Raw genomic sequence first — 18,612 nt, 5'->3', positions numbered from 1 at the left:
GTGATTCCAGTGATGTGTGTCTGCTATAAAGAAACCATCAGCATATATCTGACTTCTCTCTAATTCAATGTGTGTGATGTTGTTATCCAGTTTCCCCCCACCCCTGCTACACTTTACTAGTTGCAATTTAGGCAATGGGCAATCTCATTAGATATTAATGGGTGTTACCAGAAAAAGGAGGAGGCAGAGATGCTAGATCAAAGTGCAAGTTGATGGCTATCTAAGGAATGTACAATTATTTCTTCCTCTGGGATGGACTTGACAATTCCTATATTATTGTTGTTTTTATTTTGCGTAGCGCTTAAAAGAAACTAAGTGCTTCCTACAGAATTTAAAAATCAAAAGCATGGCATTCCCTGTCTGGGATATCTAAAATCTAGGTAAAACAAGAATCAAAAAGCTAAGGGGCAGGGGGAACAGATAAGGCATTTCAAGTAATCTATGAACGGTTCCTTTGTAAAAGTGGACAAATGTTAAAAGCTGAAGGACGTTTTGCTTGTAATAGCAACACAACTGAAAATGAACTTCAAGGTTGGTTAATGGCAGATCAACTCATATATGAGCAGCTCTTCTGTTGTTTTATTTTGCAGAGTGCTCAAAAAGGAACAGAAACTGTCTCCTGGCAGGTGATGTCTATGCTGCCTTATTTCTCTCACCACCAGACACTTGTGCTGTCCACATATTTATATTGGAATATTTGCTTTGCTGAGCAGTGCTGGAAGTGAGAGCTGGACCATAAAGAAGGCTGATCGCCGAAGAATTGATGCTTTTGAATTATGGTGCTGGAGAAGACTCTTGAGAGTCCCATGGACTGCAAGAAGATCAGACCTATCCATTCTGAAGGTAATCAGCCCTGAGTGCTCACTGGAAGGACAGATCCTGAAGCTGAGGCTCCAATACTTTGGCCACCTCATGAGAAGAGAAGAATCCTTGGAAAAGACCTTGATGTTGGGAAAGATGGAGGGCACCAGGAGAAGGGGACGACAGAGGACGAGATGGTTGGACAGTGTTCTCGAAGCTACGAACATGAGTTTGACCAAACTGCGGGAGGCAGTGGAAGACAGGAGTGCCTGGCGTGCTATGGTCCATAGGGTCACGAAGAGTCAGACACGACTAAACGACTAAACAACAGCACCTTCTGGAGTAGTCTCTTCAGTCCCTGCAGTAGTTCGTAACTTCCTTCCAGCATCATCTCAAAATCTCAAATCAGATAGCATGGCTTGTACCAATAGATCTTGCTATTTTTTTTCTTCTGCTGTCCTTGAAATAAGCAGTTAACTTACGAGAGTCATTCCATAAAACCAACAAAAAGGTCACAAATTCCAACAAGGCAAATGCTCATCATTAGATATCCAATTCCCATCATCTTTTCTGGTTGCCCCTTCAGTGAACTGATCTACAGACATGCCTGTGACATGCACAATTTTGAATGCATCGCATCCTAAAAATCGTACAAATTTCACAGACATATATTGCCGGGGCTTGTACCAGAAGTGCGTCCCCACCCAATACTAGAACCGGGTGCATTCACCCTGTGTATTACCACCCAGCTCAGCCAAAAGCGTAGAAGAAACCATCAGAGAAGCTCTAAGAAGCAATTGAACGAAACTGGTGATGTGATACTTCTTGACCTGTATTGTGGTATCCAGCAATTTGGAAGCTTCATTCCTGTTGATGGTTGGCCTGGCCTTTTTTTCACCTGCCCCCCTCCTCACCTTTCCATACCTTGCTGTGCCTCAACTTTCACTGGAGTTGGGTCAGACACCGATCCAAAATAGCTCTTCACTCACTCATGTGTAGCTTATTCTCATGCTGGAGGGCATATCCATCCTTGCAAGCAAAATCAATTGCTTTTGAAACCATGAATAAACTGAGTGTATCTCATATAAAGGGATGGGCGACATCTTCTAAAGAAGGGGCGGCTTCACTTCAGAATACCCATTGAGCTGAAGATTCTTGAGGTATTGTGGCAATGATGTTTTTTCTAAAATAAATACTCTAAAGATTGCTTCAAAAATGTTCCCATAGTCATTAAACGTTGCAGTGTTGATTTTTGCTTTTGCACATGGCTTTCCAATTTCTGTCCTAACAGTATTATGTGTTAGGTACACCATGAGCATCAATTTTAATCAGATTGTGTGCCTCATATTGAATATTTCCCCCTGATTCAACTTTGTTTTGTGTAAGAGTGCTAAGCATAATTGTCCATTCTAGCACAGTGACAGGAATTTATTTGTGTATCTGGGATTAACATCTGTTGGATGCGAGTCCATATGGAAGAAATAGACCTTATTACACTATGGGTTGCTGGGTCTCTACTACTGTCAATATATACAGTGGTACCTTGGTTTTCGAACAGCTTAGTTCTCAAACAACTTGGAACCTGTACGCTGCAAACCCAGAAGTAAGTGTTCTGGTTTGCAAACTTTTTTTGGGAAGCCGAATGTGGTCTGTTTTGAGTGTTGCACTTCCATTTTGAGTGCCAAACTTCCAATTTGAGTCCCACACTTCTGTTCTGGGTGCTACACTGAGCTCTGTCTGTTTATGCTACTTATTTTGCGTTTTTGTTTTTGCAGCTTTTTTGTTTGTTTTTGTGACTGTGTGGAACCCAGTTCAGCTACTGATTGATTGATTGATTGATTGTGTGGCTGCGGAAATGGATAAAAGCTGCAAAGGCAAGATAAGCATTAACAGAACAACAATAGAGGTAAAGAAGCAAATTATTTCCAAGCATGAAAGTGGTGTCCGTGTAAGTGATCTGGCAAGTGATCTGTTTTAGGGGTTGTTTTTAAAACTATGGAACAAATTAATCCATTTTGGAACGCTTTGGTTTTGGAACAGACTTCTGGAGCAGATTAAGTTCGAGAAACCAAAGGCAACACAGTATATGGCTTGCTGGGTCTCTACTACTGCCAGACCCCTAAGATATTTTTATACTCTCATTTTTTTTTTCCTTTTTAGTATTGCTACCTAGGGTAGGAAAGTGTAGAAGCCTCACATATCACCATGACTGGAGGAAGCACATTAGCCTAGAGCATTTTTGACAGGGATAAGTGTTGAAGAAGGATTTATTTGGGGCAGACATTTCTCCATGCTGTTTCTATGAACCACAGGGTTTGTATTCCAAAGTTAATGCTACATAACCCCCTATATTCCAGCACATACTTTCTCATGCAGCACATTTCTCAGTGAGTTAGGTCTTCTTCATGATGGCGCATGCATCCGCAGACAATTAAACACCACAGAGCCACTTCCTTTCTGAAACCTCAGTTTTAAATGTAGCATAAATAAAAATAAACCCCGCATGCTATTTTTAAAAATGGGCAAAACTAGCATAATACGCCAAGCCTTTTTAATCATTAAATTCAAGTTATTTTGCCTCCTTTCACTTTTGCTGCCTAATCTGTTTCACCAGGGAACAATCATTAAATATATTATGCCTTCTAGTTAAAAAAGCACTCTGATTAAAATTATATTGTAAAAAAACAACAAAAAACAACAACTCATTGTGGACACACTGCAAAAACAAAAACAAAAACACAAAAAAGCTGCATATGTGAGCATTTCCTTTCTTCTCCATCCCTATCAGCTGTCTGGAGCAAACACACTGGACAAAATGAAAAGTTCAAAAAGAGCTCGATGTAGCCATCAGAATTGTGTTGCAAATTATATAAGCTAGAAATGAAAAATGTCACCTCATTCTATACAACGTTGATGGCTGATTGAGCAATAACATGCTGTGTCACTTTGTGACAAGTCTCTTTTCAGATGTCTCTTGGAATGAAAGTTCTACCATGATCCTTTTTTCAGTTCCATTTTTTAAATTTTAAATAGACATTCTCTATTGGAAGTATTCGATGGCTAAATTCCTGGTACACCATATAGATACATTTTCACTAGTCCTAAAAGAGCATGGTTATTTATCTAGGCCTTTAAGCAGACAAAAATTCTAGACTGAAATTTACTTCCAAGTAAACTCATTTAGAATTGGATTGAAAATCTAGCAGGTGGTCTAAAAGTGTCATACAGATTTGACACATATCATCTCACTGCAATCCCTTGCTTCTCTTAAAGAGCTTAAGGAAGTTTAGGAAACTCATATGAGGAGAATAAGAAAATTGCTCCCTGTTGGGTTTTTAAATAGATGCACACATTTTTAACTTTACAGTTTGAAATTATAGAAATTTTCACCATCGTAACAAGTTAGGAAACACAGGAAAGAAACTGGCAGTGAATATCAGAATATTTTTCCTTTGCAAGATTTGTCAAGAGAAATATACATTTTACTCGTAGTGCTTTGAATTACATGAATTCTGATCCTTTTAGTAACAGACTTGCTTCAACAATGGTAATTTGGATGTTATTTCTTTAAGAAGAGTTAATAGTAATCTGTCAGAAAGTTAAGAGCATGCAATTCAGAATATTACCAGACCTTATGGTATGATTTTTGAATCAATAATCATGAATGGCTGTACAGATTGGAAAGCATGCATCCTTTAAAAAAATGCTTCAAAATTGTTATAATACACATTAGAGGTGAAATTTTAACAGCTGCAATTTGTTGTATTGTTGAAGTCAATAGTAGGAGCTACGTCGAGCCTACAAACTTTCAAAAATCTTGCCTGCAAATAGCTTGGGAACCTAAGAGACCAGCAAACAGCCCAGGTAATTTTAAGTGTCAGGATTTGAGACAATTTAGTTCTATTAACTTCAAAGGGAATAAATAGGTTTAGATTCTAGCGCTCACACTTAATAAAGTCTTGCAGATTAGGCTTGATGTCTCAATGTATCATTGTGAAAGGCTCATTCCTTGTTTGGCACACCATTCTGTTCATGTTTACATAGGACTCCTATATTTTAGTTCCATCGATATGACATCTTGATGATGGCGTACGTTTTGTATGAAGATATTGTGTGTTCAGACCCAGAAACCTCCCCCCTAAATAAATTCACACATGACTCAAATTTTGGTTTGGTTTTTGGCAGAATTTAGGCCACAACTTTATTGATTACAGAAAGTGAGTGGTTGCATAGGCTCTGGTTCAACCAGCTCCCTGCACCCTTGCAGGTAGCGCTGACCCAGGGCACCAGCATAGGCCAGCCAAGAGTGAACACCTGGATAGGCGAAAAACCAGGAACAGGCTATGTCCGCCACCCAGATGTCCCCCTCGACTCAGGCACAGGCACAACCCCCTCACAGGGTTGACCAAACCATTTCAGTCCCTGGATTCCTTTAACGCAGGCATCCCCAAACTTCGGCTCTCCAGATGTTTTGGACTACAGTTCCCATCATCCCTGACCACTTGTCCTGTTAGCTAGGGATCATGGGAGTTGTAGGCCAAAACATCTGGAGGGCCGCAGTTTGGGGATGCCTGCTTTAACAGAATACCCTTTAGATAGGGATGGCGAGAGTGTTCTCCCATCACTATCACCTGAAACAGTGCCTATCCACAACCTTACAAGTTGTGACGATTTGCTGTGTGGCAGGCAAAGCCCAAATGGCAACAGCCAATCAGCCAAGTTCCTGCCATGCCCCTGTCCCAATGACAGACAACACACAATGGCATAGCAAGGTCATGTGCAACAAGCCCTAAAAGTAGGGAGAGGTGGGCGGGTGTTCTGAATGCACTCACAGAAAGAGGAACCTCTGGGTCATGTGCTTGGGCATATATAGGTCCCTCAATCCGTTTGGACTGTGCCCCATTGGCCAGATTGAACCCAACATCGAGGGACCTACCAATCAGGTGTTGTGGCTGACCAATCTTACCTACCCACACCACAGGGTGTCAGTTTCCAGGTCTCACTGCAACACATGCCCTCTTTGAGGGAGGACTTGATTTATTATTATTAATGACATATTAAGCAATGACATCATGGGTTTGTTTTTGTTTTGTTTTGTTTTGTTTTAAAAAAAACATGTACCAGTTAGGAAAGAGTTCTGCAGCATATGAGGGAGAGGGGTTTAAACCTTCTCTTGTCACCTTCACATGGTAATTAGCATTAGGCAAAAACAATTGCTAATTGCCATGGAGAGTTTTAAAAATTTAGATCTCAGGGAGAGAAGGCTTAAAACTTCTTTTCATATGTACCGTGTTTCTCCAAAAATAAGCCATACCCCCCAAATAAGCCATACCCCCAAAATGAGCCATACCCCAAAAATAAGCCATACCCCGAAAATAAGCCATAGCGATCGGCGGTTTAACCTTGTAGGTTTTACTGTACCATACTTAATTTAAAAAAAAACATCCCCTGAAAATAAGCCACCGTGTGTTTTTTTGCGGAAAAATAAATATAACAATCTTTCCCCCAATACCAGCACCTTGTATTTAGTCTGAAATGTTGTTAGGTTCCGGCACGTGTTAGGTTCCACCAAAATTTGGCATCCTCCACGTCTTGCCTTCCTTTCTACATCATAGTGGTGGCTCCCCCAAGGCCCTGTGCCCACTGTGACCAGTCACACTCACCTAAACCTGCCTCTGATATATATCTCTAAAAGAAAAGAGTAATATCCTGCACACAGTGTGGAGTTCTCAATGAGGGCTTTTTGTGTATATGTTTTTTAGCCATCTTTAAGATGCAGGGCTGTTGTAAGCCATTCTTTATGAGCCCACAGGCAGCCCTTTTGGCTGGGCAGTGTTTTAAATTGTCTAAAATGGGATATTCTGTTGGTTCCATCTTGAAGTTTGGATATTTAGATTTCAGTGGTAGCCAAAGGTCTGCACAGCTACTATGCCAACTATACCCTTTCCTAATGACATCAGATCTGCCCACGGTAACATCCGGTGCTTTTTCTGGGGGGGTGGGTACGGAGGGGTATGCATACCCCTAAACATTTTGTGAATCTAAGTTTGGCCTCATTGAGGCACAGTTTTTCAATATGAGTAGGAAAATGAGAGTACCCCTAAACTTTTTTTAAGGGGAAAAAGTACTGGCAACACCTGCCTTAGTGGTACATATTGCATGGATTACTATAATACTATGTGTGGGACTGTCTTTGAAGAGACAGATAGGTAGCCGTGTTGCTCTGCCGTAGTCGAAACAACAACAACAAAAATCTTTCCAGTAGCACCTTAGAGACCAACTAAGTTTGTCACTGGTACGAGCTTTCGTGTGCATGCAGAATCCTTTCTGTTACCTCCCTCTGGAACACTTTCCCAAGGTATCTTGAGATGTCTCTCTCCACATCTGGAAGTGTTAATGTTTTTGCTCTCAGCAATGCTGACTTTTTTCTTTTAATAACTAGATGAATTCTGTTGTTTCTGGTTCATTCCCCCCCCCCCGTTTAGTTGGTGACTCATACATTTTAGCAATAAACAGATATTTTAGTAGGCTTGATTGTTGGTACCGGATTGATTTAATTTCCTAGAAACATGTTTTCATATTCAATGAATAAGGAGTGTTTAGGCTGTGTACCTCTGAATACTCAGTGCCCTGGATAAGGTCTGAGATCAGAACATTTTCAGAGACATTTGGCTGCTTGCCAGCATAGTTGGATTTAAATCAGCAAGAAACAAGGCCAGGGTGGATTGATTTAAATCATGACTTTAAATCAAACTTCCCAGTGACTCCTTCATATATTACCTAACAGTGGCCACAAATCTGACAACTAAACAATGATAATTTACAACTAAATAGAGTATTATTTACATTATTGCTTCATTCTTCCAGTCTGGCCTTGCTTGTCTTTGTTGCACCTTATTTATTTTGCACGTTTTCCTTAAAAAAGCAAAACAAAACAAAAACTCCTTATATGTAGAGGGGGGTGTCTTAGGATATTCCCATAGGGGGGTCTTCTTAATAAGCAGCTCCACTGACCATTTGTGAAGTTAAATATGGGGATATAAGAACCTGACCACTGGACTTTTTTAAAAAAAAACTTTTCTGCCTTCTTGTGTTTCCTCTTTCTGTTCCACTCTGCTTGGCCCAGCCCCACTCTCACAAAAATATGAAACAGAAATGAAATGCTGATGATGTGTAGCTTGAACCAAGATCTGATATTCCTTAGGCAGATGAGAGTGCTTTACATTCATCAGGTCAAAATGAAATGCCTATGTTTGGGTAAGCGGAGCTTAAATATATCCAAATCTAAGAAATGATCAAATTAATTTGTATAGAAAAAGGCAACTTCAACTCAACCTATCTCAGAGAGGCATTGATTTGGTTTAGAAACTGAGGGCTTCTCCATATTTTGCATGTCCTGCAGACAGAAAGCATGAGTCCGAGAGGTTTTCTGCTTGTCCCATTCTTTTTAGACATGGGTCCTGCAGACATGTATTTGCCCTTTAGCTTTCCCCTGGAAAACACATTCTTTATTGCTGAATTGGAACAAAATGCAATCCATGACTGCCAATTGTTCTGATTCGGTGGGAAATCACAGGTTTCTCGATTTTATTTTATTTTATTCTTTGGTAGATTTTAATGCCCCTTTCTAAAATTTATTTATTGGTGAGTGGTGGGCTTTTTTATTTTTTATTTTTGTTTACAAATCTACCAAAGAATATAATAAAATTGTGATTAAAGGTTTTCTCAGGACGGTGGAATATGTGTGTTTTGTGTTCTGCTGGTGAAGTAGTGGAAGCACTTGTCCTTCTTCTGATAGGAAATGATCTGCGAAAAAGGGCAAAAATTGGAGGTCAAGGAGGGTCAGTTGGGAGGGAGAAATCTCCCTATCTTCAGCATAGAAATGTTGGAGGGTATGGCTTATGAACAAAGAAAGTCTTGCTCATAATGCCCGGCAATCTTCTTATTCATTCCCTTGTGCCCTAACATTTCTCTTGGCATGGTGATTTGACTTGCCCTTTCTGACTTGAACATCTGTGTCCCCATCCTGTTTCTTCTTAGCACGTGTACCCAAATGTACAAGAATATTCTTGCTATCTCAACTATAATGCTCTTATTATAGGGTATTTTCCAGGCTTGCCCTTTCACCTAGAATTTTTAAAACTTCTTTGTAATTGTGCTGGGCACATTCAACAATGAGCAATATTTTTACTCCTGCTTGCTGAAACAGGCTTTTAATGTTTCCACCAAGAGCAATGAATTATGTTCAATTAAAATTTAAGATAGCAGAGGCTGGTAGTCAAATGATTTCAATCAATAGTAGGAGGGGGTGTCTCAAGGTCTCACACCGTACATTGGTGATGCTAACATAACACTCAGGGCTTAACAAGCCCAGCAATTTTCCATTGTCAGCTTTTGCCCTATTACCCAGTTCAATATTATTCATTTCAGCATCCTTATAATAATCTGACAGCCATTTTGGTTAATAAGGCCATTAATTATTTCCCCTCTCTGTATAGCCTTTTCTCATGCGCGAAGTATATGTGTGACCATGCCCTGGGGCCTACTGCCAACATATGTGTTTATACCACAGAATATTTTCTCAACATTTGTAAATTTTAAACTCCAATATGTTACTCCCTCAGGTAACAGATAAATTTCCATAGGATTCATCATGAATTCAGATATTTTACCCAGCTTTTTACAGTTGAGCTGGTTTATGCTAGCATAAATAGTAATATGGAAGTATTAAAATCTTAGCTTTCTGCTAATTATGGCAGTATTCTAAAATACATGTATATTAGTAAGTCTTAGACTTTCTCTTTCTTCTTTGTCATAGTGTTGGGTGACTAGCCACAGACTCAGTCACTCAATTCAGTGAAAGTTCAGAAGAAGAAAAACATGTTTTCCAAGAGTTTTCTTCCAACTAGCAATGCCAGCACATGCATACTACTGAACACTTCTGCATTATCTTGAAGAATTGTAGTGTGCTTTCAGTTTCTGTGCATATATTTTTTTTAAAAAAAAAAACAATCCTCAGGGCATTGTAAAACACAATATGCTCTGTTCTTAATTTATTTTTATTTTTTTGCAAACCAATGCCTTCCCAAAAAAGCATTTAAGAGCACAATGTCGCATTTTACAGTGCCCCTGGGGGAGATTTTATTAAAAATGCTTTGGGCCCATAGCTGCCAAGTTTTCCCTTTTCTCGCGAGGAAGCCTATTCAGCATAAGGGAAAATCCCTGTAAAAAAGGGATAACTTGGCAGCTATGTTTGGGCCTAATAATAATATTTTGTGCCCCTAGAGGTTTCCACTCTTTTCCTGCATTGATTCCATTTTGTCTTCCTTTCGATGGCCTTGCATCTACTTCATGGTGAAAAGCATAGAAAACATTATTATTATTATTATTATTATTATTAATTAATAACCAGGGCTCTCTCTCTTCTGCCCCCACCAATACACCCAGGAACAAGACAGAGTTTAAGATCTATATGTGACGTAGCTACATAAAACAGGTGCAAGAATGAATCAAGGCACAGTGTTACATTTTAGGGGTCTCAAAGTACAGTGGAACCTTGTCCAACACCAAAATTTGGCATCCTCCACGTCTTGCCTTCCTTTCTACATCATAGTGGTGGCTCCCCCAAGGCCCTGTGCCCACTGTGACCAGTCACACTCACCTAAACCTGCCTCTGATATATATCTCTAAAAGAAAAGAGTAATATCCTGCACACAGTGTGGAGTTGTCAACTTACCCAGGTGGTGGGAGTAGAAATTACCTCCATCTATTAACGAACACCTGCCAGGAGTTATTTTGATTTGATCACATTGGTTGAATCTGACTAATTAGTTTGCATACCCTCTGAATGTAATGTTTATCCATATTTGGTTGTCTTGGTTATTCTTCCTGGTATGCTGAGGGAAATGGCACTGGATAAAAAAAAAATCTGGAGAAGAGAACTTTTTGTGACTGCCACTTTAATCTTATTTTCTGTTTTGAATCTGATTCTGTATTCATTTCATGAGTTATAAACAGATGGAAGAGAGAGTGTTTTGGAGGTTAATTTATTCACAGCAGGAGTTATCAAATGGTAAAGAACATTTTCCCTGTTTCCAGCTGATGGCCAGCTGACCATTTATTTGGATATTGACAAGAAACCACACAAGACAAAACAAAAACAAAAACCCAACACACCATGATCAACTCTTTACAATAAAAGCTATGAATTTCTGACATATCAAAATAAACAGCAAAAACAAGGCTTGTGTATAAGTGGTCCGACTTTCCACATCATATGCACATTAAAACCAGGTTATTAGAATGGGAAACAGCACCTGTTCTAAACACCAAAAACTTCATCTCAACATCCCTAAAGGATAATCGTGCAAGACAATTAAATTAAAGAATGCAGAATTCTGACCCGGAGCTTAATTTTAATAAGCACAACTGAGTGTGTTTGGAGAAAACAGTTATGTGTGGGTAGGGGGTAGGGACTATGCTATGAAGATTTTTTTTTAACAGTCTATTTACGGCCAGCATAATTGCAAATCTTCTCAGTTGGTCCATGTTTGTGAGTGATTTAAGGCACATTAAAGGAAACTCATCCACAATTAGGAAGTGTGGAGAAATATCTGGGCCTTAGTTACCATTTAGAAGAAAAACTATGAATTTCATGAAACCGTTGCCAAAAGAGATTACAAATGAGGCCCACAGCTCTTCTTTGGTTCCATCCAAGGAGTCAAATATGTTGTTTGAATAAAATACCGCAATGAGATCCTTGACTATCTCAGAGTAAATAGTTTTGAGCAAATATCAGACCAAATTTAAGGGAGATGAGTAGGTATGTGTTTTAACAGGGTTTTCATCCCCCCCCCCTTTGCTGTTGTTTCTTTTCGTGCTATCTCCCAGGGAGAGGGTTTTGTTTCAAGCACTTGTTTGGCTACATTAGCTGCTCAACTGAGTGAGTCACAAGTTGTGCAGACATGGGCTGGATCTAGACACATTTATATAAAAAAACACATTTCAGGAATTTAAGATTAAATTTAAGATTATATTCAACCTTCAGAATGACTTTATTAAAATATTTAAATGCACATGTTTAAATAAAAATAAATTAATAAAAAAATTCAGTGCAATTAAAAAGCATACAAGAAGAAACTTTCCAGGCACAGAAGGCATGTAAACTCTAGAACATATGAACACCCTGCAACCTTCCCCACTTTGGTGCTTACCAGATGTTTTGGACTACAACTCCCATTAGCCCCTGCCAGCATGGCCAATGGTCAAGGATGATGGGAGTTGTAGTCCAAAACACCAAGAGGGCACTAATTGGGTGATGTTAACATAGTGTGCATTATAGTGAGCACTATGTTGTTGTTGTTGTTTAGTTGTTTAGTTGTATCCGACTCTTCGTGACCCCATAGACCACAGCACGCCAAGCACTCCTGTCTTCCACTGCCTCCCGCAGTTTGGTCAAACTCATGTTAGTACAGTCATACCTCGGTTTGCGACCACCTCTGTTTGTGACCGATCGGTTTGTGACCGCCGCAGACCTGGAAGTATTTACATCTGGGTTCCGTCGTATGCGGACACACAGAAGCGATCTGCGCAGCGCACGCATGCACAGAAGCATTCTATCGGCACTTCACGCACACGCAGAAGAGCCCCTCGGTTTATGACGAACTCGGGGAGTGACCGGCTCCCTGGAATGAATTGTGGTCGCAAACCAAGGTATGACTTCGAGAACACTGTCCAACCATCTCATCCTCTGTTGTCCCCTTCTTCTTGTGCCCTCAGTCTTTCCCAACATCAGGGTCTTTTCCAGGGAGTCTTCTCTTCTCATGAGGTGGCCAAAGTATTGGAGAGCCTCAGCTTCAGGATCTGTCCTTCCAGTGAGCACTCAGGGCTGATTTCCTTCAGAATGGATAGGTTTGATCTTCTTGCAGTCCATGGGACTAGTGAGCACTATAGTGGAATTTATTCACTAAGTAACAGCAACCAGTACTCGCACTTGCAGAATTAGCAGAATTTCTAGGTCAGAATGAATGTGGCTGTGAAATCATAGAGAGAGATTCTTGAATGAATCTTTGAACACAGTCCTAACTTGGGCAATAAGAAAGATTAATGCACATGAAAGTCTTTGTCCTATTAATCCAAGGGGCATTGATGCTACTCATGAGTTTCTTCTATTTTGATGTTTAGATTTTCTTCTTCTTTAATTCATGTAATGTCTCAGGAAATCAGTGAGGTGGGTATCCTTTAGCCATTCTGACTGCCATTGTTGACCAGGAGTCAACAATAAGCAGTGATGTTCGTCAAGCAGAGTCTCCAGTGCTGTTTGAAGAAGCAATGCATAAATGGTGGCACTGGAGAAATCTGTAGATCCAAAATGGTGCAAGAAAGCATGCCAGCTCACATCCTGAAGTTCCATTAACTTATCCTGAATATTTTAGCTTAGCGTCGTTATTGTTCTTAAGGCATTCCCTTTGAGTCCTTGTACTGCAGGGAAAGCTTCAGAACATTAAGACAGGGCCTGCTAAATATACAGGAAGGTAGAGTAGGGAATCCCATTGCGAGTGCTTTCAAATGAGTCTTTCCATTGACTCTATAATCAATAGCATCCCCTTCTTCCTAATTACATGTTGACTTTTTAAAAACCCCTTAAAGGTCATCTCTTTTTCTTTTCATTCATCATATGGTGATCGGAGGTTTGCCATCACAGGAGCATGATGCCTGCAGCGTGGCAAAGGGCAAACCAAAGCACAGGAGATTTGTATTGGGTTGAAATAAACCATGAATTTATTGATTACAGATGTAAGTAGTTTTTGGCCTAGTCATTGGGCATGTATCCGGTATCAAGCAGCCCACCTGGTTGATAAGGTGGGGGGGGTCAACTCAGAGCTGGGGAGTCACCCCTGACATGGATCAGTGTTGGTACTGACCTTAAAAGCCCTAAACAGCCTCAGCCCCGTATACCTGAAGGTGCGTCTCCACCCCCATTGTTCAGCCCGGACACTGAGGTCCAGCTCCAAGGCCCTTCTTGCAGTTCCCTCATTGCAAGAAGTGAAGTTACAGGGAACCATGCAGAGGGCCTTCTCAGCAGCAGCGCCATCCCTGTGGAATGCTCTCCCATCAGATGTCAAGGAGATAAAGAATTACACGAATTTTAGAAGACATCTGAAGGCAGCCCTGTATTGGGAAGTTTTTAATCTTTGACATTTTATATTTTGCTGGAAGCAACCCAGAGTGGCTGGGTTAACCCAGCCAGATGGGCAGAGAAGGAGGAGGAGGAGGAGGAGGAGGAGGAGGAGGAGGAGGAGGAGGAGGAGGACCATCAGGTGCTTTGATCCCACTTGGGCCACCATTGGGAGAGGTGCTATGACCCACTGGTCCCCGTTTGGACCAGACAGAGACACCCATCCCAGACCCCTTTAAAGGAGCACCCAATCAGCTAAGGTATCTAATCCAATTCCTTATTCTGCCCAAGTTGTAACTGTTGCAATCAGATAAGTGAAAACCCACCGAGTAGCCAATTTGTAGGGAAAATCCCTCCTTGTCTGTGAATATGGCAACCGAATAAACCATAGCAAGGTCCTGCCCGTTCACCTTCGGACAAGCCACTTACAGTTTGGGAGGGCGGGTGATGAATCCCACGTCGAACTCCTAAGTGGCTAAACTACCCAAGGTCACCCTCTTAAATGTGGCAGGGGCAGGCCTGGTTCAGCCCACTCCGATGTGAGGTTAGAGTCAGGCTAGAGTGGCTGGAAAGGGGAGGGGGAGGCAGGCACACACACACACACCCCAGCCATGCATGAAGAGGATGTCTCTTGCAGGCTGTGCCACACAGCAAATGCCACTCCTCTGGAGCCCCAGGTGATCAGAGAATGTAGATGGACCAGATCGCAGAAATGTTTGTGATATGATACTGCTTTGAAATTGGAATCGTTGGGCAGTCACCATATTTCATCCCAAGATTCCATGCTTACATGATACAAAAATAGAGATCAAGGGATATGTTTAAGCCACCAGAGCCCAGACGATATGGTGTAAACATCTTAATACATAAATTTGATGCAGCATAGAGTTGTAATATTGGTAGACATTCCCAACGGCAAAAAGTTGGAACTCACTGTCTCCTTTGCTTTCTGTATTGCTGTGTTGATGACTGGCTACTCAGTTTGTTTATCTTCTTTTCCTGTAGGCAATTTCTTCGATCCTCTGTAACAATATGACATTTCTGAGACTTTGTGGATTCTGCAAAAGATCAAAATAAAAAAAAAGATACACCAACAATGTTAATACAACAAGAGCAAGATAAGCCATAATAATTAAAATTAACAGCTCTTGGCCTTCCATCTTTAGGAGGCATGGACTGGCTGGTGTTATTAGAGATGCACAGCTTTCCCAATACACTGTGCCAAATTACTATTCTGAACCAGGGAATTACAGGGCTTAGAGTCAAGCCTGGTAGGTGTCTGCCAGCTTTGTCTTGTGTGCCGAGTAGGATAGGATGATGCAAATGTGTTGCACTGCAGATGTTCCATGCATGCAATAACAGATGTTTTCTACTGCTGTACAAGGATTCGTCCCATGTATACACAGCTGATATGCATGCATTATGGTACGCCAGGCTCTGCTCTGCCTGCAATAATACCATAGCAGTAGAACAAACAGCAGTGAAAGAATGGAGGAAAGAGAGAGAGATAGGGGGTGAGGAACCTACAAGGTATACATACATAGGCCACTTCTGTATACTGCAGAAACATCTTCATGACATTAACCACAGCTGGTGGAATAAGGCCTTAGGATTGCACTGTTAACACAGTTTTGCTGTTATGAAAATATTGCCATTGTTCTTTAATAAGTTGCTGTTATAAAATAGGCTACTGTTGCGTTGTCATAGTGTTACCTTGTTGAGAAATTCTATTACTATTCTTTTTCAAAGAAACAAAGAATTCAAGACTTGCTTTCAGGCTTTCACTTCTGTTTGTTTGCTTCTGTTATTATAGGATTTTGCTGCTGCTGCTTTTAATTGTTTTCACTGTTGACCTGGTTTTATAATTTGCCTGGATGTTGTCAGCCACTTCAAATTAAATACATCAGCATCCCTTGATTTAGTCAACAACAACAGCAGGATCTTTACCATACTACAGGAAGAATACACCCATGTTATTAAGTGATCATTAAATGAAAAGAAGGAACCAGATTCTTAAAATGAAGAAAAAAATATGGGACATGTTGAAAATTGACAGATATTTTGACACTGGAAAAAATGGAACAGATCTCACACAGGAATGAATGTACTTCGTCACACATCAGGGCACATAATCAATTAAAGAAATTGCTTCCAGAACATACAGTGATATTCACCAAGATGGATAGCTTTATTTATTTCTTTAGTCCATGGAACTCAATGTAGCTTACACGGGTTTTCAAGGTGCTCACTCAGACCTAGACCTGTTCGGCTTCAGCAATGTGACTGCAGGATGTGCCGTCAGCTCAAATTAGTCAACTAGTCAGCTTCACAGAAAACCAATGTATCAATAACTATCAGGCATAATAGCTGGAAGAAGATAAGCCTTCATGTTGAGAGGTGAATACTAGGGCATACAGCAGAGGAAGGTTGTTTAATGACTTGCTACTAAGCTTACCGTGGAGATGCGGGTGGCGCTGTGGGTTAAACCACAGAGCCTAGGGCTTGCCGATCTGAATGTCGGTGGTTTGAATCCCCGCGACGGGGTGAGCTCCCGTTGCCCGGTCCCAGCTCCTGCCAACCTAGCAGTTCGAAAGCACGTCAAAGTGCCAGTAGATAAATAGGTACCGCTACAGCGGGAAGGTAAACGGCGTTTCCATGTGCTGCTCTAGTTCACCAGAAGCGGCTTTGTCATGCTGGCCACATGACCTGGAAGCTGTACGCCGGCTCCCTCGGCCAATAATGCGAGATGAGCGCTGCAACTCCAGAGTTGGTCACGACTGGACCTAATGGTCAGGGGTCCCTTTACCCTTTACCTTACAAAGCTTACCAGAAGTATCTGATTGTCCAATGGGCTGGAGGATGGTCTCTCAATGGCCTCTTGTTGTTGCCGTTTACTGGAATTGGGAGGAGGAAGGCAATGGTGAGATTGGGACTCTGCATGTGCTTTGGCAGAAGGGCTAGATTGACTCTATCAGTGCACCTACACAACTTCAACTTTCTTGATGCTTGACTACTCCCGTTCCCAGTAAATGGTGGTGATGCCTTTGCCAGGAGGTTGTTGCTGCATTTCCAGCTTACCAAGTAAGGAGCTCCAAGACTGTCTACTGTTGGAAACAGAATACTGAACTAGATTGATTTTTGCTGTGATCCGGCAGAGTTCTTGGTATATTCATAATACAGCTCTAATTTAAGATTTAATATATGAAGATGAAAGTGTGCTTAAAATTAGTTACCAACCAAAATTCTTCTCCACTGCAATATTAATCAGCTTCTAGATGGACGAGCTCAAAAAATCCACATTTTGGCAGTACAGTTGTTCAGGTTTAACACATCACATCCCTGAACTCCATGTTACAATTCTAAAAGTCCTCATTAATGTATCTGCAACAACGTAAGCTGAAGTCGGGCTGCACTTTTGAATCACCATCACAAAAAAATGATAAAAAAATAGTGGTAGTGAGACAAGGCGCTCAAGTGAAACTTGAACTTACAATTGTAGAATTTGTAGTAAGAACTTTACATTTACTGATGTCTCATTCTTTATTGTGCCACACTGAAAATATTCTATTGGCAGATCAACCCATTTCCATTCTGTGTCAATCATAGGCTCCTTCAGTCCTGGTTTTTGTGGATTGAAAAATTGGAAAAAAACCAACACACAAAACATTCATGTGTGTAGATGTGAGATAGATAGATGATAGATCGATATGGAGCCAGTGGGCACAGCTGAACACGGCAGCAGCACAGCCCCAGTGGCTGGTGGCTCCTGTCCTCCGTCTCCTACTACCACACAAGGGAAAGATGGGGGAAACCACCCCTGGCCAGTGGTGGCAGCAGTAGCAGCAGCAGGAGCCACTGACCACTGAGCTGCACAGCGGCTGACTCCACCCTCTGAACAATACGAGGGCTGGCCCCCTCAAAAAAATAAAAACAACACCATTGCAATGGCAATGCAATGGTGTTGTAATGCCTAACATAGATAGATCAAGCGAAGCTAGGAAAGGGGGTAAGTTGCCTAAGATCTTCTTCCAAATAACGGATAATTATGAGTTGTGTGATATATGGAGACTTAAACATCCAATGGAGAGGAAATACACATACTATTCTGAGGCCAAGAAATCGGCCTCTAGGATAGATTTAATTTGGATCTCCACCGGTCTAACAACATTGGTCAAGAAATGTGAGATAATGGCTAAATCAGTAACTGACCACAATCCGATAATGTTAAAGATTAAGGAAGAAGATAAAGGTATTAAAAGATGGAGAATGGATGATAGGATATTGGAGGATGAGATCTTTGTCCAAAAATTAAAGGAATTGGTTAAGGAATTTTTTCAAATTAATAGGACATCGGAGATAGACATAACATCGGTATGGGATGCCAGTAAAGCCTTTATCCGAGGACTGTATATACAACAAAAAAGCAGATACAGAAGGGATAAGCGGGAAAAGGTAGAGAAGTTGAAAATAGAGATAGAGATGAAAGAGAAGGAACTGGGAAAAAATCCGAAAGATACTAGGATAATGACACAGGTGAAAATCCTACAAAACAATCTGAAGCAATTAATGGATGAGGAAATAGAAAATAGGATTATGTGGGCAAAGCAAAGAACCTTTGAATTAGGGAATAAATC

General features: G+C 40.9%; 1 protein-coding gene across 6 annotated transcripts in view; it reads right to left on the bottom strand.

Moving 5' to 3' along the window:
* Positions 1 to 9,963: 9,963 nt before the first annotated feature.
* LOC148684740 (uncharacterized) overlaps positions 9,964 to 18,612 on the bottom strand; it is a 36,498-nt gene continuing 27,849 nt past the window's right edge. For 3 of the 6 annotated variants that reach the window (XR_015951333.1, XR_015951335.1, XR_015951334.1), the window contains one exon: positions 9,965 to 15,036. Coding sequence is in view for 1 of the 6 variants with exons in the window: in XM_088675106.1 (XP_088531232.1) it covers positions 13,098 to 13,116; positions 14,913 to 15,036 (143 nt within the window). In the remaining 5 variants the exon portion in view is untranslated. Of the gene's footprint in view, positions 15,037 to 18,612 lie in introns of all 6 variants that reach the window. The other 3 variants (XM_088675106.1, XR_015951331.1, XR_015951332.1) reach the window with 3 other exon arrangements.

The sequence above is a fragment of the Zootoca vivipara genome, chromosome 8, assembly GCF_965207765.1.
Source record: "Zootoca vivipara chromosome 8, rZooViv2.hap1.1, whole genome shotgun sequence".
NCBI lineage: Eukaryota > Metazoa > Chordata > Lepidosauria > Squamata > Lacertidae > Zootoca > Zootoca vivipara.
This window is presented reverse-complemented; position numbering and strand designations above follow the sequence as displayed.